Source organism: Rhincodon typus, chromosome 20, assembly GCF_021869965.1.
Source record: "Rhincodon typus isolate 14 chromosome 20, sRhiTyp1.1, whole genome shotgun sequence".
Classification (NCBI taxonomy): domain Eukaryota; kingdom Metazoa; phylum Chordata; class Chondrichthyes; order Orectolobiformes; family Rhincodontidae; genus Rhincodon; species Rhincodon typus.
The window spans coordinates 7,843,544-7,864,142 of record NC_063351.1 but is presented as its reverse complement, the minus strand read 5'-3'; the positions used below and the strand labels follow the sequence as shown (position 1 = coordinate 7,864,142).

Sequence of the window (20,599 nt, the reverse complement as noted above, 5' to 3'; positions counted from 1 at the left end):
GCCACCTGATCAATTCCTGTTCCTATTTCTTGTGGCTGTTTTCATCCACAGTTTGATGGCAGTTTGACAATTCGAGAATATGGGAATTTGTGGAACCAGAGTTGGAGTCATCAGCAAAGATAGAAATTAATCCTGTCTCTGTGGCTAATATCTCCAATGGGTAACAAAAGCCTGAAAACGGAGGCAGACTGTGAGAATTTTTATGAGTAGAACTACGTTGAGAGAAGACTGCAGTACGTGAGGAGAAACCATAGTCCATGTCATTGCGGCATTGTAATCAGTAACAGTGTAATCAGTAACAGTGAAATCGGGTTGGCAGTCTCTCCAAAGTTAACACTACAGGAAGATGGAGTGATTAGTTATGCTGAAAGATGCAGAGCAATCCAGTTGTGCCAAGGTCGCTCTAACAGAGAATTCTTTAGTGACTTTGACTGAGGCAGTCAGCATTGTTAGTCATGTTGAAAAGTAGACTATTGAAATTTGTAGATAGTTTCTTTCAGTCTATCTTCTTTGGGATATACTGGCCAGACCAACATTTATTTCCCATCCCTAATGGATTGTGAACTGATTGGCTTGCTGCCATTGTAGAGGGCACTTAAGAGTCAACTATATTGTGGGTCTAGATTGAAACAAATGGGTTTTTATGGTTTTTTTTCATAATCATCATTGCTGAGACTAGCTTTCAATTCCAGGTTTATTGAAGTTCCAGCAGCGGTGGAATTAAACAACACAAAATATATTTTTTTAATTGAAGTCTCTTTGTCTACCTTCAGATGCCAATCATAATGTTCAGATTGGCACTTCTATATCTGTTTTAAGAATTCCTCCAGGATGCTGTCAAATACATTTCTGACAAAGTGGGTTGCTGGGAGGAACCTGGCAGCCCGATGACAGTGACTTGACCTGGATGCTCCGTCTGATTGGCTGTAGTAGTTTTGACTTCTGCTGGGTGTAGTTAGATGTGCGGCAAGTAATTTGTTTTCTTTTGGCACGATAAGAGACTTGCTTTTAGCGGTCACTCGGATGCAAACACTCAAACGTTGAATGGTGAGCTCCGTAACATTTAATGGGATGTTTTGTGGACCATAGGTAGTGTACTGTTCTCTGGAACAGAGCTTTAGGTTCAAGTCCACCTCTGGACTTAATAGCCGTGGAAGGTGTGTCATGACCTGACCAAATAGGCTGACTATGAATCTGCAAATCTTTGATTTTCCTAAGAGTGGGATAGCTTCCTGATGCACCAAAACCATGTGGTAGATGCAACGCAACAGTCTTCCCAGGTTAAAAGACTCCATGTGCAGATTTTTGTGGTGAGCCACTGTCATTGAGGGAGTGCTATACACATGACATATAACAAAAGTCATTCTCGTCATTCAGCCTGTCAAGATACAGAAACTTCATAAATTTTAATCAGTAAGTTATAAATTGACTTATTAGCATAATTGAAATCTGGCTAATGCTGTAATCAATCAGGGTAATTGGAGCATAGATACCATGTCAAGTGGTGAAAATTATGGATAAACAGGTTTACATCCAATATTTATAAGTACTTCCTGAAATAACTCCTCAGAGGCCAATATGCCATCACCCAGTCACTCGTTATTTACACGTGGAAAGTTCTTGACACTTAACCAGCTCCCGGAGTGAACAGAACCTCTGATATTCCTGTTTATATCTGTCAGCTAGGGCTCCCCAGATTAACAGCCCCAATCAGGGAACTCCTATTCTGAGGTCCATCTGGCTGATCTCATTCCAATCACTACCCTTCCAGTCTCAGTAAGGTTGTCATTGATTTATCTTGGGATGTTTCCCGCTTCGATAAGTTCCTGTACGGTTGCAGCCTTCGGATTGCGATGGAAGACTGTAATAATTGGAAATCCCTTCCCTGTTTACAATCTCTGCGTTCACTTTGACCCTGAGTTGAGCTGACTACAACTGCTGTTCATCACAAAGAGGGTCTACTTCCACCTCTGTGAGATCGCCCACCTCCACATCTCCCTCGGCTGACTCATCTGCCATACTATTGTTACTATCTTGTGCAGCCAATCCAATCCTTTACCTTCCATAAACTTTAGTTCATTGAAGACTTGGCTGCCTGTATCATTATTGCTCATCATCCATGTTCTTGCTGATTACCCGATGCCTCCAGTTTAAAATTCTGCTTCTACTATTTAAATCCCATCATGAAGTCTGTGTATAACTGTCTCCACTGCTTCAACTTCCTTCCGAAAATCTTCCATGGCCCTTTGTGCAGTCTTTGCTCCCTTTGTCTCACTGTGATTGTCCCTCCAAAATGCACAGACTCCAGATCTCCGCCCCCCCCAACCTCTTCATCCTTCTACAACCGCCACAAAAAGGGGTTTGTAACCTAATACAAGCAGTCGATCATTAGTAAGGAATTTTCATATGGTTTATTAATTTTAAGAACTAACAGCTTAAGAGCAATGTATTGTTTAATTAGACAAAGGAAAGAAATATGCAACCCATGATAAATGGCAAAGCTTTGTTGACCCTGAAGCCATTCTGTAAAATGGAGAGGTGGTGGATCCCTACAGTTTAGTCTTGTTTCATAGATCATAGAATACCTACAGTGTGGAAACAGGCCATTTAGCCCAACACAGCCACACCCCCCCTCCCCCTCTGAAGAGGAGCATCCCACCCAGACCCATTCCCCTAATTTCCCATGTCTAACCCACCTAACCTAAACATCCCTGGACACTATGGGCAATTTAGCATAGCTAATCCACCTACCCTGCACATCTTGCCAGAGCAACCCCCCGCAGACACAGGGAGAACGTGCAAACTCCACACGAGGAGGCTGGAATCGAACCTGGGTCCCTGGCGCTGTGAGGCAGCAGCGCTAACCACTGAGCCACCATGCTGCCCAATTTAAAATTCTGCTTCTACTATTTAAATCCCATTATGAAGTGTGTGTGTGTATGTGTTTGACAGCAGCAGGCTTTGTTTTTCTCTCAGGCTGCTTGTAGGGTAACTCCTAGTCTTCTAAGAAGGTAATGGGATGTACTCTTGGACCCTCTCTATTACACTTCCAACCCAGCCGTGTAAATGTATCTTATTTTGGGAACTGGCGATCTAGACTGTACTTGTCTGAATCATTTTAGTGAATGTGCATGGAACAACTGTTTATAATGTCACCATAACCATTCCTTACTTGCCCACCTTCATCCGAATGCTGTTTTTCATTCTTTATTGAGAACAAAACTTTCATTTTCCAAAATACTACCTTGATAATAGGATACACATAGTGCCATGTTGTTCTTTGACACCAGTTCCATGGACCATTGTGATCCTGGTGATTCTTGTGAGCTTCTTTGTACCTTTCCTTTGCCTTTACCAGGAACTTGTTTATGTTTGGCCAGGCCTGGGTACTGCAGTGGCAGCCGTTATGAGGTCTCCTGCCACGCAGGAAATAGTAGAAACATTTGATTTTAAAGCCCATCACTTTGGAAAAGTGTTCAGTCATTCCACTTAATATCTGCTCCTTTAACACATCATCTCCATTGTTTTGAGTAGTCCTCTGCAGTGTGGAGCCTTCTCCAATAAAGATGCTGTGCAACAGCATGGTTATTTTAAAATTATGACAATTTGCGTGTGTTGCCATGTCTCACATTGATGCTGATAACCAAAGGTCATCAATGTTGGTTCAGTGAATGGGCAGAATGTGTTATTGCTGTACAGAGGGACTAAGAGCATGATGCAAGTCATTCGGAGAATGACAAAAAAACTTCTACTTTGCTTCTATCTATGAGAATGTGTATTAATGATCAATCATCTTTATGATAAGGAACAAAACTAATCTAATTTTTTGCTGAAATTATTATTTGATAGTTAGAACTCTCTGTAAAATCATTCAATGTACAACTAATAAAGAACAGAAGAGTCTTGTGTGTTAATAATTTACAAGGCCATCAAGATGTGGTGATCAAGTCCAGTAAGTTTGACCTGTCAGCCTTTTATATTACACCGAGCAGCCTCAGACAAAAGAGTGATTGTTGTGGGATTGAGGTAAAAGGCAGAATGATTTGGCAGCATTTTAGCTCTTGCTTTGGATCAATGGCAATAAAACCCAGCTGCCCTATGTAGCATTTATTTAATTGTGCCGTTTGATTGCTATTAAAATGAAGTAAAAGTAATGTAATACTGTAAAGTTTGTGTTTATCAGAGACAAGTCAGAGTCAGCCCTCTGAGCCAGCTTCAATATTCAGTACGATCATGGTTGATCTTTTAACTCAACTCCATCTTTCTGCATGGACCCCATATCCCTTATGATTCACTTAGAATCTCAAAAACACATTAGCCTCTGTCATGAATACACAAAAGAACTCAGCATTTACAGCCCACTGGTGTAGACATTTCAAAATCAGCTTCCAGGAGTTGTTTGAGGGTGATTGCAGAATCAGAATCTGAGTTGCATTAATTAACTTACGGTAGGTAAATCCACAACAGAGTGCACTAGAGGTGTGTCCGTGAGCTTCTGTTATATTTTAACAGCTGTTCAAAAAAAAACACTAAAAGGTTTGGCCAAACCTATAACATTGATCAATTAATACAGTTTCAAAGATAGAAGGAACTGTAGATGCTGGAGAATCTGAGATAACAAGGTGTGGAGCTGGATGAACACAGCAGGCCAAGCAGCTTTCTGAAGAAGGGTCTAGGCCCAAAACGTCAGCCTTCCTGCTCCTCTGATGCTACTTGGCCTGCTGTGTTCATCCAGCTCTTCACCTTGTTATCTCAATTAATAGATGTATTAGTTTATGTATCCATCTGTTGATCATTGTTTTATTTCCTGGTTATATAGTTGTGAAGTTCATCAATTAGTTCAAGCTGGTCCAAACAATAGTTTTAAAAAATCCAAGACCCTTTGTTCAGTTTCAGAAGAATGCAGCAGACTGCCTTATTGATGATTGTGTTCTGAATATACTGTATCTGATAATGGGCAGCATGGTGGCTCAGTGGTTAGCGCTGTTAGGAACCTGAGTTCAATTCCAGCCTCGGGCGACTGTCTGTGCGGAGTTTGCACATTCTCCCCGTGTCTGCTTGGGTTTCCTCCGGGTGCTCTGGTTTCCTCCCAGAGTGCAATGATGTGCAAGTTAGGTGGATTGGCCATGCTAAATTGCTCATAGTGTTCACGGATGTGTAGGCTAAGTGCATCAGCCATGGGAAATGCAAGGTGATAGGGTAGGGGTGTGGGTCTGGGATGGTTCCTCTTCGGAGGCTCAGTGTAGACTCGATGGGCTGGATGGCCTGCTTCCGCACTGCAGGGATTCTATGATAATTAGTGACTTATATTTAGATCTGTAGCTTGATTTATTCCGAATCATCCCTGTTTTGCTCGTTTCAACCTGAGCCGATTGTCCAGCTGATTCTCCCCTCAATAGACACTGATCCAGTCTCTCTGCTACACACTGATTGGATCTGGATTGTTTTCAGCTGTGGGACCCAGAACCCAAACAGTGTAGCTGTTCGTTTCCCTTTTGTGGCTCTATGCACACTGACTGTCCATCTCTGCCCCAGTTTTCATTTGTTTCTTCCTGCCATCCTTTTTTTACTGTCTTTCTTTTCCTCACAAGCAGGATGGACAAAATGATTTGAAGTCAAATTGAAACTTTTGGAGTAATAACTATGACAACATATGCCAATTGAAGTCTCTAATTGATGGGAAGACAGTATTAATATTCAAGTGAGATAACTAGAACTGCAGATGCTGGAGTCTGAGATAACACAGTGTGGAGCTGGAGGAATACAGCAGGCCAGGCAGCATCAGAGGAGCAGGAAAGCTGATGATTCAGGTCGGGACCCTTCAGGCCCGAAACGCCAGCTTTCTGGCCTGCTGTGTTCCTTCAGCTCCACAGTTCGTTATTAGTGTTCAAGTAGCTTGATGACTACTTGGGAGAGGGTGAACAACAGTGTGTCTATTATTCAAGGTTAAATACATGAAAATATTATGTAATTAAATTAGGAAAATAATTGGGGGGCTAGTTTATCAGCATAATCTGGGTAGTTAAATATAAAAAAGTCTACAAAACCAGTGAGTGAAAACATTGCACCTAAAAAAGAGAGAAATGAGGAGACAAAATAAATAAGCAGACAAGAAAATACAAGATCAGAAAGAACTTTAAAGGTATGAGGTGAGACTTCTTTTCCTCAGTGTTGTTTAAGAGTTTTTTTAAAATTCATTCATGGGATTTGGGCATCATTGGTTGGCCAGTATTTATTCCCTCTCCCTAGTTGCCCCTTGAGAAGGTGGTGGTGAGCTGCCTTCTTGAACCGCTGCAGTCCATGGGTAGATCCACAATGCTGTCAAGGAGGGAATTCCAGGATTTTGACCCAGGGACACTGAATGATGATATATTTCCAAGTAAGGATGGTGAATGAGTTGTAAGGGAAATCGCAGATGGTGCTGTTCCCATGTATCAGCTGTCCTTGTCCTTTGGGATGGTGGTGATGATGGGTTTGGAAGGTGCTGTTTAAGGATCCTTGGTGAATTTCTGCAGTGAATCCCATAAATGATACACATTGCTGCTACTGAGCATTGGTGATGAGAGAGTGGATGTTTGTGATTGGGGTGCCAATCAAGTTAGCTGCTTTATCCTGGATCGGGACAAGCTTCTTGAGTACTGTTGTAGCTGCACCCATCCAGGCAAGTGGGGAATATTCCATGACACTCCTGAGTTGTGCCTTGTAGACAGTGGACAGGCTTTAGGGAGTCAGGAGGCAAGTTATTTGCCTCTGCCTCTGACCTGCTCTTATAGCCACAGTATTTGTATGTCCAGTCCAGTTCAGTTTCTGGTCAATAGTAGCCCCCAGGATAATAACAGTGGGATTTTTAATAAATGGTAATGCTATTGAAAGTCAAGCAATAATGGTTATATTGTCTCTGGTTGGACATGCTCATTGCCTGACATTTGTTTTGTGAGTTTACTTGACACTTTTTATCCCAACTCTAGATATATTGCTGTTGTCTTGCTGCATTTGGACATAGACTGCTTCAGTATCTGAGGAGTCATAGATAATGCTTAACATTGTATATTGTGTCATTGATGAAGCAGCTGAAGAGGTTTGGGCCTACAACACTACTCTGAGGAACTGGGGCTCTTGTGGAAGTGTCCCTACCTCTGACCCAAAAGGCCCAGCTTCAAGTCCCACCTGCTTCAGAGATGTTTCGCAATACATCTGAACAGATTGATTAAAAAGTCTGAGGAACTCCTGCAGCCATGTCCTGGAGCTGAGATGCCTGACCTCCAACAATGGACAACCATCTTCCGATGTGTCAGGTATGACTCCAGTCAGTAGAGAGTTTGCCCCCAATACCCATTGATTCCAGTTTTGCTTGGATTCCTTGATGCCACATGGGCAAATGCGGCCTTGATGTCAAGGACTGTCACTGTCACCTCACCTCTGGAATTTATCTCTTTTGAACTAAGCCTGTATTAAGTTGAGGAGCTGAGTGGCCCTGGCGGAACCCAAACTGGACATCACTGAGCAGGTGCAGCTTCCATCACTTTACTGATATTTGAGCATAGACTGATGGGACTGTAACAGGCCAGATTAGTTTTGTCCTTTTTGCATGTAGGACATACTCAGGCAACTTTCTTTATTGTCGGGTAGATGCTGATGTTGTAGCTGTACTGGAAGAGCTTGGCTAGGGTTGCAGCAAGTTCTCGAGCACAAGTCTTCAGTACTATTGCCGGAATGCTTTCAGGACCCATAGCCTTTGCAGTATCCAGTGCCTCCAACTGTTTCTTGATATCATGTGGAGTGGAGCAAATTGGAGTACCGCTGGGGATCAAAGGAGGAGGCCGAGATGGATCATGCACTGGCAAATTCTGGCTGAAGATTGTCGCGGATGCTTCGGCCTTATCTTATGAACTGATGTGTTGGGCTCTTCCATCATTGTGGATAGGGATTTTTGTGGAGCCTCCTCCTCCAGTGAATTGTTTAATTGCCCATCACCATTTGCAATTGGATGTTACAGGACTGCAGAGCTTAGGTCTGAACTGTTGGCTTTGGGATCGCTCAGCTCGATCTTCCCCTTGCTGCTAATGTTGTTTGGCATGCAAATAGTCCTGTTCTGTAGCTTCACCAAGTATGCCCGGCACTGCTCCTGGCGTGCCCTCCTGCATTCCTCATTGAATCAGGGAAGTATCAGGGAGATCAAATATTTAATGCTTGAACGTAGGCAAAGCAACATATTTCTGATATTGAAGGAAAATGACTTTCCGGAAGAAGATCAAACAAAAAATTAATTTTGATGATGAGTACAACAGCTTGAAAAATAAGCAACTTCTTGACAACAATAAGCCCCATTCATGCTGCTTCATAGTTCTGGCTGTGTGAAAAGAATGATGAGATTATATTGTGATGCATTTATCTTCTTAATCATTTTTCACCATCATCTTTATCAAGTTCAAAATATAGACTCTAAAGTACTGAAGCAATGTATGAAATTAAACCAAGGCATGTGTTTTTTTAAGATGGAACAGTGTGGTTTAAAAGAGAAAGCCTCTATGATCAGTTTTCTTAAATACCAACTTTGCTAGTTGCCTAATGAAGCATTCTTATCTGCCATCAAACGGCACGTTATGAAGCAGTTATGCTCCTTGTTTTCAGTCATACAAAGCAATACTTGAGTACAATGTTTATGAAATATTAATTAGGAAGGACAACTTGGGATTACACTTGCAATCTGACTGTTCCTGATATTATGCTAAAAGAATCACAGAGGAATCATAGAAGAAGATCATATTTCCCATTGTGTCTGCAGCACACTTTATGATTTAGCACCAGTCTCCTGCCTTTTCCCGTTACCGTTGCAAGGTGTTACGATTGAAGTAATCATCGAATGGCCTCTTCAATGAAACCTGCCTCCCCAACCACTTCCAGGTGGTGCATTCCACACCTGAACCACTCATTGTATGACAAGCTTCCTCTCTCATCACATTTGCTATTTTTGCAAATCACTTTAAATCTGTTTTGTCTCATTCTCAACAAGTGGGAACAGTTTCCCCTTATCCCCTCTATCCAGACCTCTCATGATTTTGAACATTTCTGTCAGTTCTCCTCTGAGCCGACGCCTCTCCAAGGAGAACAGTCCCAACCTCTCCGATGTCTCCTCATAACTGACACTTCTCATCCCTGGAATCATTTTTGTCAATCACTCCTGCCCTCTCCCCAGTGTATATACATCTTTCCCATAGTGTGGTGCCTAGAACTGTACACAATGGTTGAAATTTAACAAGAGTCTTGTGTAAGTTCAGCTTAACCTCCTTGCTTTTGACTCTATGCCCCTATTCATTAAGCCCAGGATCTTGAATGCTTTATCAGTTGCTTTGTCTCCCAACTCTGCCACCTTCAGTTATTTCGCTGATTGTTCCTGCATCCCTTAATTGCCTGTCCCTGTTCTTCCTGTCAAACTGCATCATCTCACATTGTGCATTGAACTTTATCTGCCCATTCTACCCAGCTGTGTACATCCTTTTGGAATTCATCAATGTCCTCCTTACAATTTATAATGCTTCCAAGTTTTGTGCCATCTGCAAGCTTTGAAATTGCCCCCTGCACACAGAGATCTAGATCATTAACATATTAGGAAAGGCAAAGGTCCCAATAGCGACCCCTGGGGAACTATACTACAAGCCTTTTTTCAGCCCAAAAAAAATCTACTGACCACTACTGTATATTTCCCACCACTCAGCTAATTTTGTTACCATGCTGCTACTGTCCCTTTTCTTCTATGATGTATAACTTTGGTCACAAAAGTCAGTTCTGTCACATGATATTGAGTAAATTTTCAAAGTCTGTGTGCGCCACATCCACAATATTACCCTCATCCACCCCTTGTGTTGCATCCTCAAAAAACTCTAGCAAGTTAATCAAACAAGATTTCCCCTTCAGAAATGCATGTCATCTCTTCTTAATCAACCCATCAATTTCGGTATGACTACTAATTCGATCCTGAAGAATTGTTTCTAGAAACTTCTCCATCACTGAAGTTAAATTAGCTGATCTATAATTGCTGGGTTTATTCTTTTTTGAACAAGTGGTGGAGGCTGGTACAATTACAACATTTAAAAGGCATCTGGATGGGTATATGAATAGGAAGGGTTTAGAGGGACATGGGCCAAATGCTGGCAAATGGGACTAGATCAGATGGGGATGTCTGTACGGCGTGGACGAGTTGAACCAAAGGGTCTGTTTCTGTACTATACGACTCTGTAACTTTAAGCCTGTAATGTTTGCAATTCTCCAGTATTCTGGCACCTCACCCAAGTCCAGGGAAGATGGAAAGATCATGTCCAGTGCCCTACAATTTCCACTTCGACTTCCTTCAATATTTTTGAATGCATCTCATCCATTCCTGATGTCTTATCAAATTAAATTATTGATAGCCTGTCTGATACTTCTTCCTTACCAATTTTGAACCCTTCTAGCTTGCTCTTGTGTCACCAGGGCTTAGGTAGCATCTACTTCCTTGGTAAAGACAGAAGCAAAGTATTCACTTAACCCCTCAGCTGTGTCCCCATCCTCATGTGTAAGTCCCCTTCTTGGTCTCTAATTCATCCCATTCCTCCTTTTACCAACCTTTCACTGGTGATGTGCCAATCAAAAACCTTGGGATTCCCTTTTAATTTGGCTGCCAGTCTTTTCTCATAATCGATTTTTGTTTCTCCAATATGCTGTTTCACTCCCCTGTGAACCTTCTGTGTTCTTTGTTCTTGATCATATTTTCTACCTGACCCCTTTCATAAGCACACTTTTACTTCTGTATTTGAATTTCTGTCTCCTTTTGTATTCAGGGAACTCTGGGTTTATTTGCTTTTCCTTTCCCTCTTGAAGGAATATATCTTGACTGTACCTGAACCGTCTCCTTTTTTTTTTTGAAGGCAGCGCTTTGTTCAGATACAAAAACCATTTTGCTCTACTCTCCTGGCCCAGCTCCATACTTGTTGTGTTGAAGTCAGCAATCCCCAATTAACTATTGCTTACTGCCCTCTTCTATCATCATCCTAAACCTTATAATACAATGATCACTGTCTCTTAAGCATTCCCCACTTTGGCCACAACCAACACTGCAACGTTTCTTGTTACACTGGACACACTCTGCTGCAGAAAATATTCTCAAACAATCTAGGAATGTTTGCTCCTGTTTATGCTCTCACTGTTCCAGCCTACATTTGGGTAATTAAAGTGTGCCATTATAGCTACTCCATGAAAATGTCATATCTTTGTAATTTCCTTGCAGATTTGTTCTTCTTCATCCATCCCACTCATTGGTGTTCTGTAGAATATTTTAAGTAATGAGACCGAACCCTTTCCTTTTTCTTTAGCTGCCATCCAATTGAATCTGTCTTTGAACCCTCTGGGACATCCTCTTTCTTCAGCTCTGCAGTACCCTCCTTAACCAACACTACCACCAATCCCTCCCCCTTTCCTGTCTTTCCTACCATTTCTAAACAGCCTACACCCAGGAATATTTAACAACCCAGTCCCGCTCTTCATTGAGTCAAGTCTCTGTAACTGCCACTTCATATTTCCACATGATAATCTGCACCTGTAACTCCCCTATCTTATTTACTGTATTCTGTGCTTTCATGTCTTGCAATCTGTGGAAGCAAGATGCAAGGAACAGACTTGGTAAAAAATAGACACCATTTTGTACAGAATGAGAAGAGGGTGCTGTTTGGTTGGGTCATCATCGCCATGGAGATTACACCAAGAATAATTAACCATTAATCTTAATTCCCAGACCATGCAGGGCTGGGATCTGATTTCTGCATCATTCCAAATCTTGAGCACTGTGTTGTGCACCCAGCATATATGGTGATGGGGCATAGGGTCATCAGAGGGAGATGATGAGGGGGGCAGATGAAACAGTAACTGCCCTTTTTGCCAAGTGAGCAGTCAGAGATAGTGTCATAGCTTAGACTTGAAGTTTGCTCATTCAGATTCATTGTCATCTTCTGTAATCAATGTCCCCAATGTCCAAACTTGTGATTGTTAATTTCTGATCTGAGAAGGGTTGATTGGCAGTAATTAACATTTAGCACATCCTTAACAGGGAACTAATTGCTGTTGTGTAAGATAGTTACTACCTGAGAGGGTAACTGATCTCACAAGATGAGCTCTGCATATCAGGATATGAAGGATTGCTAGCTGGTAATCGGGCCTGAGTAATTAAGGTGATAGATTAACAATATTTTAGAGAACTCTTGTGAGGGTGCTTGTGGAACAGTGGTAATATCCCTACGTCTGAGTCTGGAGGCTCTGGTTTGAGTCTCATCTGCTCCAGAGATGTATCATAGCATCCCTGGTCAGGTTGATTAAAAGTACCTTAAAAAATGGAAAGTTTTTTTGAGCTCAAGGTTTCTCATAACATGTCCAAACAGGTTGGTTAAAGAGACTATAAAGGACTATTAATGATCTTATGGTACAGTGGTAGTGTCTCTACCTCTGACCCAAAAAACCTGGGTTCCCAGCCCACCTGTTCCAGATGACTGAACAGGTTCATTTTAAAAGTTATCCATAAAGAACTGTTCCTGGGAGGAGCTAACCAGTTCATTGTTCTTGGACTAAGTTCTATGTAGCTAAACAGTAATGTGCACTTACTTTTAAATCTAATCTGAGGTCTCACTAGAGAGTCTCATGTAACAAGCTGTTCTTCAACACTGAGATTCTCTTTTGCTGAAGCCGTTGTAAGGACATCTTTCCCCCAAGAGACAAGTAACTAAGACTAATATCAATAAGAAGGAAATCTACCCAAGGGACTTCAGATGGGTTTGATGGATATGACCACAACAAATACCAATTATTGTCCTTAAATATTCCCAGTGAGACTAGTTTGATCTCTGTATAAATGCAGCATCTTCGTGACTTTCCGTATGTGTCAATGGTGAGCCTGGGGTCCTAGAGAGAGAGATGCAGGAAAATAGATCTCCTTCTGGAAAAGGATGTAGTGTGGACAGTGACATTCAAATATTTGCACAATTGTAATTCCTGAGATTGCTGCACCATTTACATATAAATAACAGAAAGTGAGATTTTTGTCGTTACTTTCAACAACAAATTTTAGTCCAATGCTGCTTGGTTGTTGGAGCTCCCTCTGTTGGGAAAAAAGGTGATACTGCAGCTTATGCAAGCTTCCTTACTTTTGACTGGGCTGAGTTGGCTGGATGGCTGGTTTGCAAAGCAGAGGGTGCCAACAGTTTGGGTTCGATTCCTGCATTAGTTGCAGTTATTGTGAAGGAGTCTCCTTCTAACGCTTACCCCTTGCTGAGATGTGTTGATTTTGATGTTAAACCACCACCGGTTATCCCTCTCGAATGAAAGAGCAGCTTTGTGGTACAGTCGGACTATGGCAACTTTACGTTTGTCCAGTTCCGTATTCATATCAATTTACTCTTAGCTAGATAATCACCCGCAGTGGTTTTTCTCCTTGCTCCCACGCTATCACCTGTTGCATTCCCCATCAATATGCTGCCTCTTGGTAACTTCACCTGAAAACACAGTTTTCAGGATTGGCTGGGAATCTCCAGGAATTGAAGAGCAGTCTTCAGGACACTGCTGTGTGCAACCCTAGAGATATTTTTTAAAAAGCTGGGATATTCAAAAAGATTGACTTTTGTTTGTCATTTGTTTTGGATATTTCTCTTTATAAAAATACCTAGAATGGGGCGGGAAAATACAGCTTGGTTGCGAGTCAAGCAATGTTGGATAATGTATCTTTTTGTTATCCGATAGGGCAGGCTGCAGTGACAATGGATGTATTGGGTGACTAATGGGGGGCAGGGAATCATGTGAAGATTCCAGGAAACATTTAGCCACAGTTGGAAGCACTAAAGGTTCCACATGTCAACCATCTACTCTGACACCACCTCCCCCAACTCCGGCACTATCTCTACAGAATCTGACTGCTCCAACACCAGTAATGATGATGAATTAGAATTCAAATTAACTTTGTTGTCACATGTCACATGAGTACAGTGTACAGGTTACAAGTCTAATGCCAGCATGGGCACCAAGGTACCTCGGTGCAGATTCTTAAGTACTGTAGGAAAGTACTGTCACTGAGCCAGCGATGACACCAGTTGGTGCTAATCCATTGCTCAGAAACATTGCCTCTGCTGGATAAAGAGGCTCCTTTAATCTCTGAAGAGCGTCCATTCATTGCAGTTCTCTCAAACAAGAATGTTCCACTGGAACTTCCTGAGTTACAGCACAGGCCCAGGTTTGTTGGGCACTGTCAGTGAACACACTGAGCCAATTCAGTGAGTCAAATGTAATCTCAGTTCAGCAGCCCTTCTCATTGACTGACTGTGAGTTGTGTACAGCTGCTGTATTCTAGCTGGAAGGCTTCAAGCACAAAGCTCAAATTCTAAGACAGGCACAGTGGCATAGTGGGTAGCACTGCAGCCGCACAGCACCAGGATCCTGGGTTCAATTCCACATTCAGGTGACGGTCAGTGTGGAGTTTGCTCATTCTCCTCCTATCTGTCTGTGTTTCCTCCAGGTGCTCTGGTTTCTTCCCACAGTTCAAAGATATGCAAGTTAGGTGGATCGGCCATGTTAAATTGCCCTGTAGTGTCCAAGGATATGCAGGCTGGGTGGATTAGCCATGAGAAATGGAGATTATGGGGGTGATGCTCTACGGAGGATCAGCGCAGACTCGATGGCCTGTTCCAACCCTGTCTGAGAGCATTTAAAATCAATCTGTAGTTTACAGGACCAGCGCTGTTCACATATAAATCGGTTCTAACCATTTAACTAGAGGAGATGCTGCTCAAAGTGCAGGTCTTTTCTTTTACAGTGAGAGAGAGAGTCCTGTTGTTCTCATCCCAGCTGGATGGTTTTGGTCATGAGACTCCTAAGACAGTAATGAAATACCTAACTGAGAGGTGCTAGTCACAAGGAACAATTGTTCGGCAGCCACACCAGCATAATTACATTACCTGGGAGGTTGTACATTTCCACTCACCTCGAGCCAAGATTATGCAATCCACAGCCTCGAGCTAATCCTGATTTTGGACTTGTACTTGCAATCCAGAAAACACCGAAACAAAGTCAAAATTTTTCACTCACTTTGGAATCTTTGAATCAGTGGTAATTAAAGCCTTTTTCACTTACTGTACATTCCTAAGTTGTGACAGGATATGTAAAGGTGAGTATATTGACTGGGTGTGGTATATGAGCACAAGGTACAGGATTGTGTAGCCTAGCATCCCCTCTCTGATTAAAACCCATTAGATTGATTCCATACCTTGATGGTTGACTGATTACTGTGAAAGATATTATCATTTGCATTTACAACAGATGGAAAGGTCATCTTGAAACAATTAACTTACATTTGTATTTACTGAGTTTCCTTTCAGCAGATCTGACGTGGATAATCCTCACAATTCATAAAAGGAGCAAAATACTGCAGATGCTGGAAATCTGAAATAAAAGCAGGAAGTGCTGAACAAACTCAGCAGGTGTCGAGGGAGAAACAGAGTTAACGTTTCCACACAGTTGTTTTGCCCTTGGGACTGACATTTCTTTTCAATGTCACAAACAAACAGTGACCTCCGAATTTTAAAATTATTGTTCCCAAATGTAATCCTAGTATTAACACAGTGTTTTGTATTCTCGAATTGTGAATGTAACTGGCAAGGTTTCCCATCAGTCATTCACCCAGTATAGTTTGACCAGACTGAGGCAGTCGTTAGATCATTTTTACTAAATATTTTAACAAATGAACTCGAATTCTCGATTTCCTCTCATTTTAAGCTTATACTCCATACATTATTAGTCCCGAACCTCTGGATAACTAATGCAGTAACACAATCAATACACTACCAATATGTGTCGAAAGAGCAGTAAAATGGTATTAGAGGAGTTGGCACTCATTTTATAGCTTAATCTTGGCTAAAGAGTGATGAACCAAATCGGCTACTCCCTTTTCCCTCCCCCTCATTTACCGTATTTCTATATTGGGTAACCTAGATACAGAGCATACAGGGAAACCAGCCCAGGAGGATCCCATGTGGATAAGAGATAATGTTCACTAACTCAATTGGTCAGAGAATGGGAATGGCCTCTGCAGCAGCCCTCCTGGTCACGAGCTGCAAACCTGAAAGATCCAGAAATCTCCACATCTCTCAGGCAGTGCCTCAAGCGTTTTTCAGGGAGGTGGTGGTTACACTCAACAGAACCCCAGATCAATATTCTGGGAAAAGAATTAGAATGATCTTTTATTGTCACGTGTACTCACTCGCATGAGTACACTGAAACGTTCACAAGCTGCTAATTACGGTGCTGTCTTAGGTACAAATGTACCTAGGCACCGAATCTTAGTACAAAGCAGGAAAACAAAGAAAGCAAGCCATGAATTAAACATTACAGTCCTTACTAAAGCGTAGAAAAAAACAAAGAAACACAGTTAATAGTTCAACATCACAGCCCTGGGGCTCGTATTCCTCACAAGGCTTGACTTCACCCTCATTGCCACCTCAGGTTGTCTGCTCCTACTGTCACCATAGGTCCCTGAGGCTACCTGCTCTCACTCTCACTGCCAGCCACCTTAGGCTGCTGGCCCCCGATGGGTTTGAATCTCACAGCGGCGGATGGTGAAATTTGAATCCAATAAAAATATGGAATTAAAAGTTTGTTTCGAGAAAACAGAACTTTGCCACACGTTTAGTAGTCCATCAAATAAAAACATCAGAACTCCAGTTTCAGAAATCAGAACTTGGTGCCACATGGAATCAGAACGAAGTAGGCATGAAAGGCAGACTTTATATACAGTCCACCAAGAAACTCAGCAGGTCTGGCAGCATCTGTGGAGAGGGAATCAGAGTTAACATTTCGAGTTCCAAAATCTCTTCCTCTGAATCGGATTTTGCGTGCAGGTGTCTGGAACTCTGATTTCTCAACACAGATGCTGCCAGACCAGTTGAGTTTCTCCAGCAATTTCTGTTTCTGTGAGTCAGCGCTGAGCAGCAGAGAAGGAGGTGGTCATGGGCATTGCAGGCTGAGAATGCAGGCAGCTCAGAAGACCAAAGATCTAACCATTACCAGGTTCAGGGCTGTGGATGGGGTCCTAGTGTCCAACTGTCTGCCCCTCTTCCACAGCTACCCATGTGCTCTCAATCGAGAGGGAGGCTGTAAGGGCATAGTCCAGGCCTTTTGTGATGGTGGGGCTGGGGGTGGTATCTGGGATGCACCAACGACCCCCCCCCCATAACATTTTAATTTAAGGTTGTTGATTTTCCACTGCTTTTTAGTAAGCTTTGGTTAATCTTTTGATCAATTTTGATACCAGCCTCACTAGGGATGGTGCAAATCATTTACTGGTTTATCTTAAAAAGAGTATGAGGTAGTTGTCTCTGCCAGTTTTTTAATGAATCCTCTTGTGCCTCTGTATTATACATGCTTACCCATTCTCCCTAAAAAGGAGCTTCTCCCTCATCTCCACCCTGTGGTAAGGCATTCCATGCACTAACAACATGCTAATTAGAGAGATTCCCCTTAACTGATAACAGCCTGGCACGACACTGAGTGTAAAATTGCCTTTTTTGACATTATTTCTTCATGGGATGTGGGTGTCACAGGTTGGGTCAGCATTTATTGCCCATTTCTATTTGCCTTTGAGAGCTGGTGGTGAGCTGCCTTCTTGAATCACTGCAGTCCTTGTGGTGTAGGTAATCCCACAATGCCCTCAAGAATAGAGTTCAAAGACTTTGACCTGGTGACAGCAGTATAGAAGTCATAGAATTCCTACAATGCGGAAAGAGGCCATTCAGCTCATCGGGTCTGCACTGTCCCTCTGAAGAGCATCCCACCCAGCCCCACCTTGTAACCCCACATTTGTCATGGCTAACTCACCCAACCTGCACATCCCTGGACACTCAATCTGCCAAACCTGCACATCTTTGGACTGTGGGAGGAAACCAGAGCACCCAGAGGAAACCCACGCAGACACAGGGAGAACGTGCAAACTCCACACAGACGGTTGCCTGAGGTTGGAATCGAACCTGGGTCCCTGGCGCTGTGAGGCAGGAGTGCTAATCACTGAGCCACCATGTCACCCCTTGTATAGTTCCGAGTCAGGATGTCTTGGAGGGAACTTACAGGTGCTGGTCCTCAAAGCATCTGCTGGCTTTGTCGTTCTGGCAGAAGAGGTCATAGGTTTGGTGCCGAAGAAACCTTTGCTGAGTTTTGCTCATCAGTGTTCTGCTACCATGATCCATGAGACCACTTGCTTTTCCACAAAACCTCCCAGAAGTGTGCTAAGCTGAGTTTTGGCAAGGGGCAGTCTTTGTCCTGCATCTTGCCCTGCTATGTCTCCTAAGAATTATTCACACATTAATTATTGAAGAGGAAACTCTATAAATAGAAATGGAATTGTGCTTTATTCAACTTCAGTTGTACAATGGAAGAAAAATGTCCTGCCCAGCTGATTGAAGTGACCACTAATACGGTGCCACATGGAATCAGAATGGAGTAGGCATGAAAGGCAGACTTTATATACAGTCCACCAAGAAACTCAGCAGGTCTGGCAGCATCTGTGGAGAGGGAATCAGAGTTAATATTTCGAGTCCAAAGTCTCTTCCTCTGAATTGGGTTTTGCATGCAGGTGTCTGGAATTGAATCTGTGTGAGCCTTCTGACTCCAAAGGCAAGAGATCTACCGACCGAGACAAGGCCAGGGAAGTTCCTTGTACAAGCAAGATATTGTTATTGTATGCCGTAGGCTACAATCATTGAATGTGACACTGAGGTGTGGGTAATTGTCAACAACACTCCTTTCGTATTACTGTTAGCTGAACAAAGATGCTTCTGTGCTGCACAACAGCTGGAGAAACAGATACAGGCAATAACACTTATCAGCTTTCCAGTCAGCAGGTCAAGCAACGCAACCCAATACATGGTTTGAACATGGAAGTGGCCTGCTTTTAAAATGAATGTCGCAGATTAGTCCTGTCACCAGCAAGTACTGGATGGTCTGACTGCTGTGGTTGTGTTTCTGCGCCAACATTAAACCTGAACAAGACTGAATGTTTCTCAATGCACCGAGTGCTCAAACAACTGAACTCACATGGTTTCCTTGATTAGCAGCACCTCTAGTTTAAAATTCTCACTGTTGTTTTCAAATCCCTTTACAGCCTCATCTCTGTCCATCTCTGTTATCTCCGCCAACCCAGTGACCCTCTGAGAAACCTGCACTCTGCTAAATCTGGCTTTATAGAACGTAGAACAGTACAGCACGGTACAGGCCCTTCAGCCCATAATGTTATGTCGAACTTTTACCCTAAAGCTAAGGTCTATCTAACCTCCATCCCTACCTTGGACTATCAACCATTTGCCTACCTAATAGCCACTTAAATGCTCCTAATGCGGCCGACTCCACTACCCTCTCCAGCAATGCATTCCATGCCCCGACCACTCTCTGAGTAAAGAACCTACCTCTGACGTTTCCCCTATATCTACCTCCACTCACTTTAAAACTGTGCCCCCTCGTAATAGCTACCTCCACCCTAGGAAAAAGTCTCTGGCTGTCCACTCTATCTACACCTCTGATCATTTTGTACACCCCTATCAAGTCACCTCTCATCCTTCGTCATTCTAAAGAGAAAAGCCATAGCTCTCTCAACCTTTATGTGCACCCCCAATTAATATTACTCAGCCAATGGTGGACGTGCTTTCAGTAGTGTGGATCCCCAGCTCCGAAACTCCATCTCTACCATCTCCCTTGTTTTCTCCTTTACAGCATTCCTTAAAATCTACCTTTTTGGCCAAGCTTTTTGAAGATCTTGCCTGATACCTCTTTTCATGGCTCAGCGTTATGCTCCTGCACATCGTTCTTTGAATGTTTCATTACTTTGACGGTGCTCTATAAATCTAAGATGTTGCTGTGCAATCCTTTTTGATTCCTCTGTATTTACATATTATCTCATGCAGGTTTATCTCTGGCAAGCCACCAATTTTGGGTTCTTCTCAGTGTTATTGTTGTGCATATTTATTAAGATTTATATATTTCTTTCCTCTACCATGCACCTCTTTTCTACTCCTCAGCAGGCCACTAGGTGGAGCCCAACATAGCAGGTTTCTCTTTACATCTCAAGTTGTCTGCCATACAGGGACAATGCAGGGTTCTACCGATGTTAGAGATAGTAGGAACTGCAGATGCTGGAGAATCCGAGACAACAAGGTGTAGAGCTGGATGAACACAGGCCAAGCAGCATCATAGGAGCAGAAAGGCTGACGTTTCGGGCCTAGACCCTTCATCAGAAATGGGGGAGGGGAAGGGGGTTCTGAAATAAATAGGGAGAGAGGGGGAGGTGGATAGAAGATGGATAGAGGAGAGGATAGGTGGAGAGGAACCAGACAGGTCGGAGAGGCGGGGATGGAGCCAGTAAAGGTGAGTGTAGGTGGGGAGTTAGGGAGGGGATAGGTCAGTCCAGGGAGGACGGACAGGTCAAGGGGGCGGGATGAGGTTAGTTGGAAGGAGATGGGGGTGCAGCTTGAGGTGGGAGGAGGGGATAGGTGGGAGGAAGAACAGGTTACGGAGGCGGGGACGAGCTGGACTGGTTTTGGGATGCGGT

General features: G+C 42.9%; 1 protein-coding gene across 1 annotated transcript in view; it reads left to right on the top strand.

Moving 5' to 3' along the window:
• Nucleotides 1–16,658, top strand: part of tfam (transcription factor A, mitochondrial) — a 49,047-nt gene extending 32,389 nt beyond the window's left edge. The window contains exon 7 of the mRNA XM_048608734.1: nt 15,390–16,658. Within this exon, the coding sequence (XP_048464691.1) occupies nt 15,390–15,395 (6 nt within the window). The 3' untranslated portion in view covers nt 15,396–16,658. The remainder of the gene's footprint in view (nt 1–15,389) is intronic.
• Nucleotides 16,659–20,599: the final 3,941 nt, after the last annotated feature.